Below are 19076 nucleotides of genomic sequence, written 5' to 3'. Positions count from 1 at the left end.
TAATTTAAAGGTTAAATGGTGGATTGGTTGACTTCTAGAAAGGTCTCATTAGTCTCAAAGTTTGTAGAAAGATGTGAATAATCAGTAGTAAGATCAAAATGTCCTAAAAATGAACAGACAATGGACACACACACACACACAAACGCAAACCCAAACTTGCACATACACCCAAGGAAACACAGAGACAGCCTCAGAAAACACAGAAAGACATACATACACACACACACAGAGACACCCACAGAAAACGCACAAAGACATACACACAGAGAGACAACCACATAAAACACAGAAAGACATATACATTTACACACACACACCCTCACAGAGACATCCACAGAAAACACAGACATACACACCCACCCTCACAGAGGCATACAGAGAAAATACACAAAGACAAACATACACACACCCTCACAGAGAGTCAGAGACACCCATTGAAAAAGCTCAAAGACATATGCACACACCCTCACAGACATCCACAGAAAATGCACAGACATACACACCCACCCTCACAGAGAGACCCACAGAATAAAAATACATATACACTCATAGAGACACAAACCAAAGCTCAAAGACATAAACACAGACACCCACAGAAACACTCACAGGAGGAAACATTTATGCACCTTGCATCCCCTAAATCAACAGTGTGTGACTTGCATGATAAAAAAAAATGCAGAAATTAAGAGATCACTTTTTAAAGAATTATATTTGTAAATGTGCAAACAAAAATAATTCTGTGAATTCAAAATAGTACATTAATGATCTGGGTAGATGGCTAGATGAAGAAAAGTACTTTTAAAAGGTTAACAGTTTGTTTTTTCCCCATTTTCCCCAACCAAGAGCAGCACTTCAAATATAGTGTACAAATGTTCCCATCTGTCAGCTGTACTTATGGATTTTGAAAATGCTGTACTCTATATGGTCTTGGTGGAACTATAAGCTGTGGTACTCATACCATTAGATCTGGTTAAATGCAGGATTTAAAGGATTCCAAAAGTTTACTTTTTTAAGCGGTATTAGATAATCAGATTCGTAGCACCAAAGTTACTATTTCAGCACTTACCTACTTATACACGAAAACGAAGTCTCCAACACTAATAAAATTATATTTTATATTGCGATTCTGATGTCACCGAAGCCAAACCCCCTATTATGGGCCTTTCACTACCCAAACGAATGTCCAATCACAATATATTTTCACGCATATCATTATAATCCCATTTCGTCACTGTGCGCATGCGCACTGCATTGCGGTAACTATGTCCAATCACGATATATTTACACGCATAACATTATATGCCCATTTCGTCACTGTGCGCATGCGCACTGCATTTCAGTAACCTGCGCGAATGCGCAGAATGTACCTTTGAGACTGCACTTGATGTATAGAAGGAGAGTGACATATCATATGACGATTTCATAAGATCACGCATGCGCATTACAGATGAATACCGACATTTTGATAACTCAGGTTATCGTAGCTGATTCGTGTCTGCTAAAGAAACTGAGAGCAGTGGGTTTGGAAAACAATAAAATTTTACAGAAGCATATCTCAATAACGGTAATAATATGACACAGTAAGTGCTTTACATATATAATTGTTAAATATGAATATATCGATTAAAGAAGAGTTTTATTCTGCCTTTAGTGTCCCTTTAAGCTTGTTGGTATATATTTCAAAATTACGTCAGCTGTAATGTAAACTGAACAGTTTTAAGTTAACCTGTCTCATTTCAAATTAAAAAAATGCATATCTGCCAAAAGGGCACCTACCGTTTGTATATTGAGGAGGAAACATTTCTGCATGGTTTTAAATATAGAATTTCTACAGCATTGTCAAATAATCATAAATACACTGCTGCTAAAAAATGTGTTTTTATGGACCCCTGACCCCACCATACAACTACTACCACACTGAAGTTACAATCCGAAATTGCACAAAGAAATAAAAAAACATTTACTAAGTAAGTCCTAGCTGCTCTGCAAATGAAAGTGATCAGCCATTTGACTCAGACACACACTGTACAAACAAAGTGCCAAGTCTGTCTCACACTGTGCATAGGGGTTTAGTGCACACTCAGAAATCCTCTCAAATGCTAATACTTTACTAATTGTAATAACATTTCCCATGCTCAATTAGCACTCTGCTGTAGTATCCACTGGTGGCTGCTAAATTTAAAAAAAAATAAAAAAATAATAATTTTTTTTTAGTTCTTGCATCATGGGGCCCCCCTGGCCCATTGGGCCCCTGACAGGAGTCACCCCTGTCACCCCCTGATGGCGGCCCTGCATGTCCCAGGCATTTTTTTAACTCTTTAACAGTCCCTGTGTTTATCACCTCTATTGGGAAGTATATATATTCCATGAATACACCACCTTTTCTGTAAAAAAAAATGGTTCCTCACATTTCTCTAGAATCTGCTACCCTCTAACTTAAAGGGACATTAAACACTAAATAAATGCTAGATAGAATGATGCACTTAAGGAAAAGATTAGTCTGAGAATAACAAGTAGATATATTTTATAAAGTTTAATTAGTTGTTTAAATATTGACAAAATAAGGGTAAACTTTTAGCGTCTATAAAACAATGGGAGCTGCCATGTTGTAACTTAGGTTACCTTCTCTGCTGTGGCCAATTAGGGACAGCTATAAATAGGTCACTAGATTGTGCAGCCAATGGCTGTGTGGAATATAACAGTGTTCTGCACTTCCATTTCTAACAGGAACTGAAAAGCTCACAATTTTAGAATGGAATTACAGGAAAAGGGGATAAAATAAATAATGAAAGTATATTGCAGAGTTTCTTTTCATATATACGATTTACAATTTTATATTACCATCTCAAAGTGTTTAATGTCCCTTTAAGATTGTGACCCCTTGTTTTGGTATTTTTTTGTGTGTGGAAAATGCTTTAATCTTGAAAGATTTATTAAAGGGACACTGAACCCAATTTTTTATTTAATGATTCAGATAGAGCATGCAATTTTATGCAACTTTCTAATTTACTCCTATTATCATTTTTTTCTTTGTTCTCTTGCTATCTTTATTTTAAAAGGAGGAATGTAAATCTTAGCAGCCAGAGCATTTTAGGTTCAGCACTACGGATAGCGCTTGCTTATTGGAGGCTTACATTTACCCACCAATAATCAAGCATAACCCAGGTTCTCAACCAAAAATGAGCCGGCTCCTATGCATCACATTCCTGCTTTTTAAATAAAGATAGCAAGAGAACAAAGTAAAATTGATAATAAGAGTAAATTACAAAGTTGCTTAAAATTGCATGCTCTATCTGAATCATAAAAGAAAAATGTTGGGTTTAGTGTCCCTTATAGTCCCTTCATATATTTGTAGGTTTCTATCATGTCACCTTGTTCCCTTCTCTCTCTAAACTATAGATATTTAGATCAGAGTCTTTCTTTGTCTGTTTTATGTTTTAAACCATGCACCATTTTAGTAGCCTTGTTTGGACAGCTTCTAGTGTATTTATATCCCTCTGGAGATATGGAATTACTAAGGGAATATAAAGTAAAAAAAATGCTTTTTGTAGTACTTATAGAGAGTCAAGAGATAATGATTAATCAGATAAGATCAGATATTTTGGGACAGTTTTTTGAAGTGTTAAAGGGACATAAAACCCATACTTTTTTTTCAGATTCAGAGGGTTGAATGGAAATAACTTTGTTCTCTTGGTATCTTTGTTGAAAAAGCAGTTAGGCAAGCTCAGCAGCATGCATGTGTCTGGAACACTATATGATAATTTTGCAGGAATGCTTTTAACAATGTTATACATTTTGCTACAACTAGCACTCAAAAGCATTCTTGCTGCCATATACTTTTCCTGATATGCTACCTACCTAGGTACTCAACAAAGAATACCTTGAGAACAAAGTAAATTTGATAATAGAAGTAAATTGGAAACTTTTTTAAATTGTTTTTACTATCTAAATTATTGAATAAAAATGGGGTTGGGGCAATTGCTGGCCCTCTAGTTGTTATGGACTACAACTCCCATGATGCTTTGCCTGCATTATGGCTGAAAGAGCATTATGGGAGATGTAATCCATAACATCTGGAGGGCCAATAGTTGCCCACCCTTCTTTAAAGGGACAGTATACTTAAAAATTGCTATTGTTTAAAAAGAGAATCCCTTTATTACCCATTCCCAGTTTTACATAATCAACATGGCTATATTAATATACTTTTTACCTCTGTGATTACCAGTATCTATGCCTCTGCAGTCTACCCCCTTATCTCAGTGCTGTTTACATACTTGCATTGTAGCCAATTAGTGTTGCTTCCTGCATTACCCCACAGGAGTGAGCAAAATGTTATCTGCATCGCACACATTAACTAACAGTTTCTGGCTAGGGAAAGCTAATAAAATGCACTGAGATATGAGGTGGCCTGCATGGGCTTAGAAACAGGCAGATATTAAGAGGTTATAACGTATGTTAATATAACATATGGGTTGTGCAAAGCTGGGGAATGGGTAAACAAAACATAAAAATGTGACTGTCCCTTTAAGGAAACATAAAATGGTGCCATATATAATCAGTGTCTAGGTAACTGCAGAAGAATATTATATCACACGTAGAACAATTATGCAGAGGGATAATCAAAGGTAATACAGGTAGACATGTTAATTGCAGTGGGAATTGTATAGTGACACCCTGAGGATATTTTGTGTATTGCAGACTATAGACTAGATTACTTGTGGAGTGCATTTGATAGCGCAGGGAGCATTGTCTTTTGGGCAACCTTGAGCAAAGAATAATGCTCAATTTGGTATTACAAGTGTGGATCGTTAAAGGAACAGTCTAGTCAAAATTAAACTTTTATGATTGATAAGTACATTTTGGCAGTTTTTCACCGCTAGACAGTGCTTGTTCATGTGTGTTATATATATATATATATAACGTTGTGCTTACTCCTGTGGAGTTATTTATGAGTCAGCACTGATTGGCTACAATGCAAGTCTGTCAAAAGAACTAAAATAAAGGGGCAGTTTGTAGATGCTTAGACACAAGCTAATCACAGAGGTAAAAATTATATAAAAGGGACATTACAGCCAAAATTGGAATCCACACGGATGCATTTAAGTTTTAAATAGAAGCATTTTCTAATATATATGTATTAGCAACAATGTTTCTAATAAAAGCCATAGCTGTTTCAAAATTTTAGGTATGCACCATGCACCAGCATTTTAAACACAGCAGTTGTTCAGACAGATTAAGCTGCTTTTACCATCTAGTAATGACTCAATTTGTTAATTGCTGACATGATACAAGTCCCACTGTTTTTTTGAGCAGCTGCAGTATTTAAATTGCTGGTGCACTGAAAATATATAGCTATGCTTCACATGCACATGTATATTGCATATATTGTATATTGCAAATATGTTTTTATTCAAAGATTAAATTCATCTATGTGCATTTAAATTTTGACCGGAATGTCCCCAATAGTTATGTTAAACTAGGGAATGGGTAATAAAGGGATTATCTATCTTTTAAAAAAAAAAAATTCTGGAGTAGACTGTCCCTTTAAATATTTTAACCAATGCATCTTAAAGGGACATTAACCTGCTGAGTACAAGACTAACTTTTAATGGAGAGTGCAGAGAGAGCTATTAGCCACTTAGGCCTAGATTTGGAGTTTTGCGGCCAAGGGGGTGCGTTAGCTACGCGGGCTTTTTTCTGGCCGCACCTTTTAAATACCGCTGGTATTTAGAGTTCACAGAATGGCAGGGTTTTCAGTGTGTTAGGCTCCAAAAAGGGAGCGTAGAGCATAATTTAACGCCACTGCAACTCTCGATACCAGCGGTGCTTACGGACGCGGCCAGCCTCAAAAACGTGCTCGTGCACGATTCCCCCATAGGAAACAATGGGGCTGTTTGAGCTGAAAAAAAACCTAACCCCTGCAAAAAAGCCGCGTTCAGCTCCTAACACAGCCCCATTGTTTCCTATGGGGAAACACTTCCTACGTCTGCACCTAACACCCTAACATGTACCCCGAGTCTAAACACCAATAACCTTACACTTATTAACCCCTAATCTGCCACCCCCGCTATCGCTGACCCCTGCATTTTATTTTTAACCCCTAATCTGCCGCTCCGTACACCGCCGCAACCTACATTATACCTATGTACCCCTAATCTGCTGCCCCTAACACCGCCGACCCCTATATTATATTTATTAACCCCTAATCTGCCCCCTACAACGTCGCCGCCACCTACCTACACTTATTAACCCCTAATCTGCCGACCGGACCGCACCGCTACTATAATAAAGTTATTAACCCCTAATCCGCCTCACTCCCGCCTCACTAACCCTATAATAAATAGTATTAACCCCTAATCTGCCCTCCCTAACATCGCCGACACCTAACTTCAAGTATTAACCCCTAATCTGCCGATCGGAGCTCACCGCTGCTCTAATACATTTTTTAACCCCTAAAGCTAATTCTAACCCTAACCCTAACACCCCCCTAAGTTAAATATAATTTTATTCTAACGAAATAAATTAACTCTTATTAAATAACTTATTCCTATTTAAAGCTAAATACTTACCTGTAAAATAAACCCTAATATAGCTACAATATAAATTATAATTACATTGTAGCTATTTTAGGATTAATATTTATTTTACAGGCAACTTTGTAATTATTTTAACCAGGTACAATAGCTATTAAATAGTTAATAACTATTTAATAGTTACCTAGTTAAAATAATAACAAAATCACCTGTAAAATAAATCCTAACCTAAGTTACAATTAAACCTAACACTACACTATCAATAAATTAATTAAATAAATTACCTACAATTACCTACAATTAAACCTAACACTACACTATCAATAAATTAATTAAATACAATATCTACAAATAAATACAATTAAATAAACTAACTAAAGTACAAAAAATAAAAAAGAACTAAGTTACAAAAAATAAAAAAAATATTTACAAACATAAGAAAAATCTTACAACAATTTTAAACTAATTACACCTACTCTAAGCCCCCTAATAAAATAACAAAGCCCCCCAAAATAAAAAAATGCCCTACCCTATTCTAAATTACAAAAGTTCAAAGCTCTTTTACCTTACCAGCCCTGAACAGGGCCCTTTGCGGGGCATGCCCCAAGAAATTCAGCTCTTTTGCCTGTAGAAAAACACATACAATACCCCCCCCAAAATTACAACCCACCACCCACATACCCCTAATCTAACCCAAACCCCCCTTAAATAAACCTAACACTAAGCCCCTGAAGATCTTCCTACCTTGTCTTCACCATGCCAGGTTCACCGATCGGTCCAGAGTCTTGATCCAAGCCCAAGCGGGGGGCTGAAGAGTGATGTCCATCCTCGGGCTGAAGTCTGGATCCAAGCGGCGGCTGAAGAAATCCATCATCGGGCTGAAGTCAGAAGTCCATCATCGGGATGAAGTCTTCTATCAAGCCGCATCTTCAATCTTCTTTCTTCTGGAGCGGAGCGGAGCCATCTTCTTCCAAGCCGACGCGGAACATCCTCTTCAACCGACGACTAGACGACGAATGACGGTTCCTTTAAATGATGTCATCCAAGATGGCGTCCCTCGAATTCCGATTGGCTGATAGGATTCTATCAGCCAATCGGAATTAAGGTAGGAATATTCTGATTGGCTGATGGAATCAGCCAATCAGAATCAAGTTCAATCCGATTGGCTGATCCGATCAGCCAATCAGATTGAGCTCGCATTCTATTGGCTGATTGGAATCCTATCAGCCAATCGGAATTCGAGGGACGCCATCTTGGATGACGTCCCTTAAAGGAACCATCATTTGTCGTCTAGTCGTCGGTTGAAGAGGATGTTCCGCGTCGGCTTGGAAGAAGATGGCTCCGCTCCAGAAGAAAGAAGATTGAAGATGCGGCTTGATAGAAGACTTCATCCCGATGATGGACTTCCGACTTCAGCCCGATGATGGATTACTTCAGCCGCTGCTTGGATCCAGACTTCAGCCCGAGGATGGACATCACTCTTCAGCCCCCCGCTTGGGCTTGGATCAAGACTCTGGACCGATCGGTGAACCTGGCATGGTGAAGACAAGGTAGGAAGATCTTCAGGGGCTTAGTGTTAGGTTTATTTAAGGGGAGTTTGGGTTAGATTAGGGGTATGTGGGTGGTGGGTTGTAATGTTGGGGGGGGGTATTGTATGTGTTTTTTTACAGGCAAAAGAGCTGAATTTCTTGGGGCATGCCCCGCAAAGGGCCCTGTTCAGGGCTGGTAAGGTAAAAGAGCTTTGACCTTTTGTAATTTAGAATAGGGTAGGGCATTTTTTTATTTTGGGGGTCTTTGTTTTTTTAATAGGGGGCTTAGAGTAGGTGTAATTAGTTTAAAATTGTTGTAAGATTTTTCTTATGTTTGTAAATATTTTTTTATTTTTTGTAACTTAGTTCTTTTTTATTTTTTGTACTTTAGTTAGTTTATTTAATTGTATTTATTTGTAGATATTGTATTTAATTAATTTATTGATAGTGTAGTGTTAGGTTTAATTGTAGGTAATTGTAGGTATTTTATTTAATTAATTTATTGATAGTGTAGTGTTAGGTTTAATTGTAACTTAGGTTAGGATTTATTTTACAGGTGATTTTGTTATTATTTTAACTAGGTAACTATTAAATAGTTATTAACTATTTAATAGCTATTGTACCTGGTTAAAATAATTACAAAGTTGCCTGTAAAATAAATATTAATCCTAAAATAGCTACAATGTAATTATAATTTATATTGTAGCTATATTAGGGTTTATTTTACAGGTAAGTATTTAGCTTTAAATAGGAATAAGTTATTTAATAAGAGTTAATTTATTTCGTTAGAATAAAATTATATTTAACTTAGGAGGGTGTTAGGGTTAGGGTTAGAATTAGCTTTAGGGGTTAAAAAATTTATTAGAATAGCGGTGAGCTCCGGTCGGCAGATTAGGGGTTAATAAGTGTAGGCAGGTGGCGGCGACGTTGTGGGGGGCAGATTAGGGGTTAATAAATATAATATAGGGGTCGGCGGTGTTAGGGGCAACAGATTAGGGGTACATAAGGATAACGTAGGTGGCGGCGCTTTGCGGTCGGCAGATTAGGGGTTAATTATTGTAGGTAGCTGGCAGCGACGTTGTGGGGGGCAGATTAGAGGTTAATAAATATAATATAGGGGTCGGCGGTGTTAGGGGCAGCAGATTAGGGGTACATAAGGATAACGTAGGTGGTGGTCGGCAGATTAGGGGTTAAAAAATTTTATTACATTGGCGGCGATGTGGGGGGACCTCGGTTTAGGGGTACATAGGTAGTTTATGGGTGTTAGTGTACTTTAGAGCACAGTAGTTAAGAGCTTTATAAACCGGCGTTAGCCCAAAAAGCTCTTAACTACTGACTTTTTTCTGCGGCTGGAGTTTGGTCGTTAGATTTCTAACGCTCACTCCAGACACGACTCTAAATACCGGAGTTAGAAAGATCCCATTGAAAAGATAGGATACGCAATTGACGTAAGGGGATCTGCAGTATGGAAAAGTCGCGGCTGGAAAGTGAGCGTTAGACCCTTTAATCACTGACTCCAAATACCTGAGGGCGGTAAAAACCAGCGTTAGTAGCCTCTAACGCTGGTTTTGACGGCTACCGCCAAACTCCAAATCTAGGCCTTATTGAGCTCATATTACAAGTGGTGAGTCCACTTGTTCTCCACTTGTAATATAGGCTTACATTATATATATATATATATATATATATATATATATCCTGTATATAAACTATAAAGTGGCTGTCATATAGTTTAATTATATGTATTATCATTGCAAAACGTGAAACTAATTATTTCTTTAAAAAAAAAAAAAAAAAAATTCTAATAACAGTGTATTATTTAAAGCTATATTAAAGAGACAGTCTACTTCACAATATTTATTGTTTAAAAAGCTAGCTAATCCCTTAATTACTCATTCCCCAGTTTTGCATAACCAACACTGTTATATTAATGTACTTTTTACCTCTGAAATTCCCTTGTATCTAAGCCTCTGCAGACTGCCCCCTTATTTCAGTTATTTTGACAGACTTGCAATTTAGCCAATCAATGCTCACTCATATGTAACTCCATGGGAGTGAGCGCCACGTTATCTACATGGCACACATGAACTAAAGCCCTCTAGCTGTGAAAAACTGTAAAATGCATTCACATAAGAGGCGGCCTTTAAGGGCTTAGAAATTAGCACATGAGCCTACCTAGGTTTAGCTTTCAACCAAGAATACCTAGAGAACAAAGCAAAATTGGTGATAAAAGTAAATTGGAAAGTTGTTTAAAATTACATGTCCTATCTGAATCATGAAAGTTTATTTTTGACTACACTGTCCCTTTAAACAGTGCAAACTTTGGGCTCGCTTCCATTGAGTCGTAATTCAGTTTGCGTGCACTCGCAAACCGTTAAATATGCTGTCGAAAGCAATATCGTTTATCGACTGTTTCCAATGGCGCGTTATACCTCAATATCGGCAGCTGGACTCCGGCTGCCGAAAAAATCTTCTCGTCCCATAGAAAGTAATAGAAGCCGTTAATCGATAAATTATACCAGGTTTCCAATGAAAGCGCAAACCGTTAATATACTGTCGGAGGCTGTCGATACATTGAGAAATATTACACCCAGCTCAACTAGGTGTAAAAGAGGGAAATTGTGCTTTTTGAGACCTATTTTCTATTGAAATGATAAAACTTGCAAATAATGCAAGTGTTTTAATGTAGAAATAAATTGTTATAAGTAATATTTATTGTTGTCTCATGTATAGGAATAGTTGAACTTATATTCTAATAGAAATATCAGTATATATTTAAATATAATAATATATGCAAGAACATATCTACAGAATGCAAACTAGACCTATGCCTAGGGCAGCAATACATATTACTTATATTTATGAAGTGGTAAATATAATTATATTAAAAAATAGTATTTGACTATTAAAAATATAGATAAGTGTATCTTTATTTTTCTTGAGAGGTGATCACCGGTAAGGAGCACGGACGTTAAACGTAAATTCTATAGCGTAAGGTCGGGTTACCTTAGCAACTTATTGATTTTCAAGAAACCCGACATCAGATGGAAGCGTTAACACAACGTTAACTTACAGCTACACGAAAGAGCAACTGCACGCTATCCGCAAAATATTTCAATGGAAACCTGGTACTAAAATGGAGCCGTAAATTACTTTTAGCTGTCGGCCGCTTCGGTAGCTTACGGCTCCATTTTTAACGACTCAATGGAAGCGAGGCCTTCGTAAGAAACAAATATATTAAAGAAACAGATTTTGAAAACAAACAATCAGGAAATAGCTTAGTTTTCGTGCAAATTGAGCACTTAGAAATTCTCATTGTAGTCCTCAGGTACAAAAGAGCTGACATGAGCAAAACAAGTTTACTGTCTTTCTAGCATTATCTGAATAGTAAACCAGCTCATGCTACTCTAGAAGTTTTATGACATCAAACTAGATTAGCCTTCCTGTAGAGCTGTCCACAAACTCATTGTAGGGCTGTGACAGTAAGGGATGGACACTGCACAAATACATTAAAAGATAAGAGATAAAAGTAAAAATAATTTTAAAATGATGCAAAATACACATTGTAATGATTTTTATTAATTACAACCCACTGCTCAGTGGATTTTGTATTACAATAATCAAAATGACTCTTTAACTTCCCTTTAAGTGTTGTCTCTTTGAGGCCTATTCAGTGGCGTCACTAGGGTTGGTGTCACCCGGTGCGGTAAGTCATGGTGTCACTCCCCCCCCCCCCCCAGAAAGAAGACACACACAAAAACACAGGCACAAACACATACAAACACTCAGACACACTTAAAAACATACTCAGGTGCACACACAAACACTCTGAAACACACTCAGACACACACACAAAAACACGGAGACACACAAAAATTCAGACATACACATACAAAATATGTAAATTGCACTGCATTAATTATGAAGCTCATGCCTAGAGCTGCTCCCTGGCTCAGCAGAGCATCAAATGAAAGATAAACAGAGCACTCTAAAATAAATCACTGAAGAAAAGGTTTAGGTGCGCAAACTATGAAAATTCTGCTCTCTGACTCTGTTCTGTCAGTGCACAGCCCTGGGCCGCATGTCACTGAGCAGTGAGCACAGATAGGCAGGCAGGTTTAGGCTAGCAGCGCAACTTTGCAAGCCCCATGACACGCCCACAACATTCATAGTGAAATTGGGCAGGGGAGGAGCAAAGTACAAACAAGCAAAAGCAGCCGGGAAAACTATTTGTTGAAATTGCAGCACTGTCTCAAGGGGCAAAAAAACTTCCCCAGTCCCACTAATGTTCACAAATGCCAGCCTCTAATAAAATAATCTATGCATCTCAACATTGTATTTCTTAGAATTTCAGTAAAATAAAAAAAATAAAAAATTTTTTTTTTTTGGTGTCACCCCCTGGAGGGTGTCACCCAGGTGCGGCCCGCACCCCCTGCACCCCCCTAGTGACGCCACTGGGCCTATTTAACAAAGGTTTGTCGGACCTGATCCAACAGTGCGGATCAGGCCTGACAGACCTCACTGAATGCGGAGAGCAATACGCTCTCTGTATTTAGCATTGCACCAGCAGCTCTTGTGAGTGCAACGCCGGCCCCTGCAGACTCGCGGCCAATCGACCGCCAGCAGGGAGATGTCGATCAACCCGATCGTACTAGATCGGGTTGAATTGTGGCGATCTCTGTCCGCCTCCCCAGAGCAAGCGGACAGGTTATGGAGCATCCAGAAACACTGGCCCATTCGGAGCTTGATAAATGGGCCTCTTTGACTACACAAGTACTACAACAGTGCCATCCAGTGGTTGCTCTTTGTATTACAGGATATTTGTTTTTGGGGTATTTTGTAGTGATATCCAGTGGTCACAATGACCAAGATTGCAAGTTGGGCAGAATGGCTTTACTGCTAAAAAAATGGCCACTGAGTGCGGAATGGTCTGCTACTCGGTATTACAAGTCGCACGGTATAGCTGTACCGCTATCGTTATGGCCTATACCGCAACGATCCATTCTGCATTCAAAGACCTGTAGTTATGGATTTTGCAAAACAAAAAGAATTTCACAACACCCATAAAAAAAATGTTACAAAGTACACTAACACCAATAAACTACACTATTAACCCCTAAACTGCCATTCCCCCCCCCCCACATTGTGACTACTAAATAAACCTATAAATCCTTAAACCGCCGCCCCCCACATTGTCAACGCTAAATAAAAGGATTAACCCCTAAACCGCTGCCCCACATTGCGACTACTAAAATAAACCTAATAACCCTTAAACCGCTGCCCCCCCCCCCCCCACATCACGACTACTAAATTAAACTATTAACCTCTAAACCCAACAACCCCTAACTTTAAATTAAGGTTACACTATACTAACTGGAGCAATAGGGGGAGTTATAATAAGAGTTATATGGAGCAATAGGGGGAGTTATTGGTAGTTTTTTTCCTACATTTTTTCTGCATTGATCTCTATGGGGGAATACGTGCATGAGCACGCCAAGTCGGAACTTGGATTTTGTGCGGTATGCAGCTTACTGTACCATACCGCACAACAAAATACATTTTTATGGTGACTTTTTTTGTAATCTTGGTCTATATGTGTTATGGGTGATCCCTGTGACAAAATGTTTGCATATATATTAGAGGAAGTATTTTTCTATTGGTACAGGAGTAACAATCATTTTTCATTCATTCATTTTTAAAGGGTACTTATAATATATAAAAGATACTTACATGCAAATTTATAGATTCCATTTTCTTTAATTATTTCCATTTCTTTATTGTCTGTTTTAATGTTACCATTTCTGCAAAATATATAATATTTATAAGGGAAATTATAAGCAACACGTGAAAATAGGAAGAGATATAGGGAGGGGTTGTAAGAATCAAAAGGAGGACTTAAAGGGATATGTAACTCCCTTTAAATGGAGAAGTGTTAGCGAGAGTTGATATGGGACAAAAGAGGGAAGTTATAGGAATAGTTATATAGATCAATAAGAGGAGTTATATGGAGCAATACGAGGAGTTATATGGAGGGTTATATGGAGCAATAGGGGGAGTTATAGGAAGAGTTATATGGAGCAATAGGGGGAGTTATTGGGAGAATTAAATGGAGCAATAGGAGGAGTTATAGTGATGGTTGTATGGAGCAATATGAGGAGTTATAGGAAGGGTTATGTAGAGTAATAAGAGGAGTTATAGGAAGAGTTATATGGAGCAATAGGGGGAGTTATAGGAAGAGTTATATGGAGCAATAGGGGGAGTTATAATAAGAGTTATATGGAGCAATAGGGGGAGTTATTGGGAGAGTTATTTGGAGCAAAAGGAGGAGGTATCTGGAGGGTTATATGTAGCATGGAGAGTTATATAGAGCAATAGGGGGAGTTATTGGGAGAGTTAAATGGAGCAATAGGAGGAGTTATAGTGATGGTTATATGGAGCAATAGGAGGAGTTATAGGAAGGGTTATATAGAGCAATAGGAGGAGTTATAGGAATATGTTATTTGGAGAAATAGGAGGAGTTATAGGAATATGTTATTTGGAGAAATAGGAGGAGTTATATGAATGTTATTTGAAGCAATAGGAGGAGTTATAGTAATATGTTAGTTGGAGTAATAGGAATTATAGGGATAATTTATATGAGACAATACAAAGAGTTGGATTTGGAATTTTAAAATAATACTTACAATTCAGTAACCACTTGAATCCTGGCCTGCCCATCAGTAAACGCAATATCTATCCATATGTAATTAAAAAAAATGTCGGATTTTTCATGGCTACTTGCTGATAATGTCCATTTTCCGGCAAGCTATATTAATTGCAATAATCAAGGTTTGTTATTACATAGTTAGATATGTTAGAAAAAGTTCTAATGTACGGAATTCATAAAAACTTTATTGCAAAGTATCTTGACGTATCTTGTTTCTTATTTTTCTTTTATTTGTGTATATATGTTAGGTGGACTGTTTTATAGACAATGTTTTTTTTTTTGTTTTTGTATATTTTAAAATTAATTTCTTTACCAAGATTTGAAGGCATTTTTGTAATGCCAGCATCCTACACAGTGGAACTAGACACAGCTCCAATGATTATGATGGAGCTGATCTAGTGGTGACAAGGGTCGGTTACAAACATTTTTGAATTCCGGACTATTCAAGATAAATGTTACAGTGAGTTTATTCAGCTACATATTAGTTTTACGAATTAGTTTTTATTAAATCTGGGCAATAGATGGGTAGACAGACATACAGATAGATAAATAGATAGTGTATTCATTATCTATACAGTCAAGCACATGTATATAAATATAACATGAAGAAATTATATTGACTGAAATCAATAAATATCTATCTCACCTCATTCTCAGATAGCTTGTAGGTATAGTCACTCAGTCTTATGCAACGCATACTGTGACATATCACAGGGCAGCAACATTGCAGAAGCAGAATAGAAAGGACGAGAGACTTGAGCTGCAGATACGACATAGTTGCAGGCAGATCTGTATCCTCAATCCTGTGGCTTTTATAAAAAAGGAAAGAGGGCAGCTGTTTTGAAATAGGGTCAATGTTCACAGACGCACAGTCACACTTTTTTATACAAATACTAGAGGAATACATAGTCCAGAAAACGATGAAGTGCCTATTACAACACTATGTGATTATTTTAAGTGAGCATGTTACTGGAATTATAGATTGTCTATGTGTATTTACGTATTGAAACATTCTGTGTTACACATTGATTTTAAAAATCTTATATTTATAATGTTTTATTGGACACAGGAATCTGAGAGCCCTTTTGCCCCTTTAGTTTTGCTCGATGGTTAATAAAAATACTTAAATTATGAAGTAAATCAGTTGAGTATTTTTTGATTTCTTAAGATGTGAAAATGTATTATTTTTCATTATGAGATAAGGATATTTAGACAAAGCTACAGCCAAAATAATTGTAGCTTTCTTCATAATATTACTTCATATGGGGTAACTTTATCTGGTGAAAAACAAAGTTGCATGTCCAGAGATATAAGCATTAAAATAACATTTTTTGATGCTGCTTGCCTGTTTGCTACTGGCCAATACCTTTCATTGCTCCTCCTTTGCTGGCCATTGCCTCCTAATATGCCATGACATTGTATTAGTTAGGCTTAGACATTGTATTAGTTAGGCTTAGACATTGTATTAGTTAGGCTTAGACATTGTATTAGTTAGGCTTAGACATTGTATTAGTTAGGCTTATACATATAATTACATCTGCTGTGTGCTGCAAACTAGTAACTTCCATGGTACCTGCTGTCCATCACATGCTATTGTGTCCTGATGAACATTACCTGCCATTGTACTAGCAGGCCTATACCTTCCATTTTATCTGCTGACCATTATCTGATCCTGATCTGCTGTTCTTTCTTAGTATCTGCTGGCCATATTCTACTAAACAGCTATTCTGGTTATTACCCTCTTCTATATTCTTCTGGTGTCTACTTGCCATTTTACCTGCTGGCCATTACTTTCTGCCATTACCTTCCATTGTACCTGCTAGACATTATCTGCTTGTCTATACCTTCTGTTGTACCTGCTGGCCATTACCTGCTTGTCTATACCTTCTCTTATACCTGCTGCCAATTACCTGCTTGTCTATACATTTTGCTATACCTGCTTGCCTATACCTTCTGTTGTACCTGTTAGCCATTACCTTCTTCTGTTGTACCTGCTGGAAAATACCTACTTGTCTATACCTTCTGTTGTACCTGCTGGCCATTACCTGCTTGTCTATACCTTCTGATGTACCTGCTGGCCATTACCTGCTTGTATATACCTTCTGTTGTACCTGCTTGTCTATACCTTCTCTTATACCTGCTGGCCATTACCTGCTTGTCTATACTTTCTGTTGTACCTGCTGACCATTACCTGCTTGTCTATACTTTCTCTTATACCTTCTGGCCATTACCTGCTTGTCTATACTTTCTCTTGTAAACAGATAGAGAAAAGCACTAACTAAAAGCTGCAAATAGGTATCACAGAGGATGTATAAAACATAAAACAATTTGAATTAAAACAGATAAGTATCATATAATAATAAAAGTATACATATTGGTCCCTTATGAAAGCGTGGGGATTCCTTGTCGATAAGATCAGGGCACCCACTATCTGGGAGATCAGATGGAAAGCGAGCTTGCAACTATACAAGCCTCTTACTGCCCATTACAAATCCCTCTTGTGGCCTCCCACCCTTGTAAAAACGAGACATATGACCTCCTGGGAAGCGGAATTGAGACTTACCTACACGACTCTAGACTGGACTAAGGCGATACAGATGACTAAATCAGCGCTTCATTGTGTCACTATGTACGAACTTTATTTTAAGATCATTACCAGATGGCACTTAGTGCTGACCAAACTTCGGACTCTATACCCTGGACACTCACCCCTATGCTGGAGAGAGTGTGGAGAGATAGGCACTACGCTTCATATGTGGTGGTCATGTGACAGACTCCGACCGCTTTGGTCTAAAATTTGTACGACCTGCACGGCCCTAGAACTCCCGACCCCAGATAACCCCGTCCTAGCCCTCCTGAATATTGGGGTAAAAAAGCTTCCGAAGCATAAGAGATACTTACTAGTCTACCTGTTGACATTGGTCAAAATGTTAATAGCCAGGAACTGGAAGAAACCACAGCCCCCAAGATGGCAGACAGTGGTTGGCTACCTACAGTACATTAAATCTATGGAAGACTATGTCTTTCGGACGAAAAACCAGTCAGATACCTTTAGCCTAATCTGAGGACCTTGGGAGACTTACCTGAAACCGACTCCATAATTGCTCTTTTTCCTGAACGCTGGTGACCTACCTCCGACCATAACCCTTCCCTATCCCAGAGGATGCACCTCACTGTGACTGTCCCGAGGTGCCTCTCATTATAATTTCCCCTCCCCCCTCAGATACCTTCCCCTCCTCCCCCTACACCCCCCCTCCTCTAAGGGGTATGGGTGAACGAACCTTACAACACTATTTCCATTTACACATACCACGTATACTTTCTATTTCGCCTCTCTAAACTGTCAGGCCTATTGGGTTTGGCATATATTGCCATACACCGCTTAAAACACAAAATCTTAATTATTTCCTTAGAATAACCAATACATAACAATTGAAATGTGCAAGTACACACCAAAGAATGATTGAATGTTATTTATGACCTCCATGCCAGGTTCACTGATCCTCTTTGAATGTCATTTCCCTACTAAATAATCGGGTGTATTTCCGCTGCCAACTATGTCAAGAGATAAATGTGTTGTTATGTGGTTTTTGTACTATATTCATCAATAAAAATCTATTAAAAAAAAAAAAAGAAAAAAAAAAAAGTATACATATTGGGACGTCTTCCAAGCAGAAATATACAGCTAATATCTATCGAATAATCTGGCCTAGGTAATTATCTAAACATACAGCTCTAATAAGTGCTAGTGCAACACATGAGAAATAGTAAAACAAGATATAACAACCGCTGTTGCCAATAAAACAGTATATCATATAACAATAAGGATTGATTAAAAAATAGTTGGAGACCAAAATAAACAAAATGTCTTGATAAAGTCCTAGAGGCAAAACGCGTTGACCAGGACTGTATTCACTCTAAGTGTTTTGAGCCCCCTATAAAGGCTAGCACAAAGTTACTCTCTACAGGACTTCTAAGTATAACTCCAGTAAAAAGACTAATCCTATTTCTGTATCTCTGGGTCCAGTGCACGGACTAAAGAAATAGGATACAGACGGAGTATACCCGATAGAAAAATAAGCCTTTGTTTTTATTATAAGGTACCGCAATCTAAATATCACTTTTTTAATAAGGACATTCTGAGGAAATCCCAATCTTGCGACAAAGGAATAGAAAAAGAAACAGCCAGAAAGATCACCCCAGCACAGGATATTTGGGTGAAATCGCTACTAGCGATATTTTTCTATCAAAGTGGAACAGCTGTTATTCTTCCAAGGATTCTACCACTGACATCTGACGTCACGTAAG

The 19076-nt window shown here is 37.8% G+C and overlaps 1 protein-coding gene across 2 annotated transcripts in view; it reads right to left on the bottom strand.

Moving 5' to 3' along the window:
- LOC128667000 (uncharacterized) overlaps positions 1-15577 on the bottom strand; it is a 141277-nt gene extending 125700 nt beyond the window's left edge. For both annotated transcript variants that reach the window (XM_053721853.1, XM_053721854.1), the window contains exons 1-3: positions 15415-15577; positions 14746-14867; positions 13793-13863 (exon numbers count right to left, since the gene is read on the bottom strand). In XM_053721853.1, coding sequence (XP_053577828.1) covers positions 13793-13863; positions 14746-14867; positions 15415-15543 — 322 coding nt within the window. In that variant the 5' untranslated portion in view covers positions 15544-15577. The remainder of the gene's footprint in view (positions 1-13792; positions 13864-14745; positions 14868-15414) is intronic.
- Between the last annotated feature and the right edge of the window lie 3499 nt (positions 15578-19076).

This window comes from Bombina bombina, chromosome 7 (genome assembly GCF_027579735.1).
Source record: "Bombina bombina isolate aBomBom1 chromosome 7, aBomBom1.pri, whole genome shotgun sequence".
In the NCBI taxonomy this organism is placed as follows: domain Eukaryota; kingdom Metazoa; phylum Chordata; class Amphibia; order Anura; family Bombinatoridae; genus Bombina; species Bombina bombina.
This window is presented reverse-complemented; position numbering and strand designations above follow the sequence as displayed.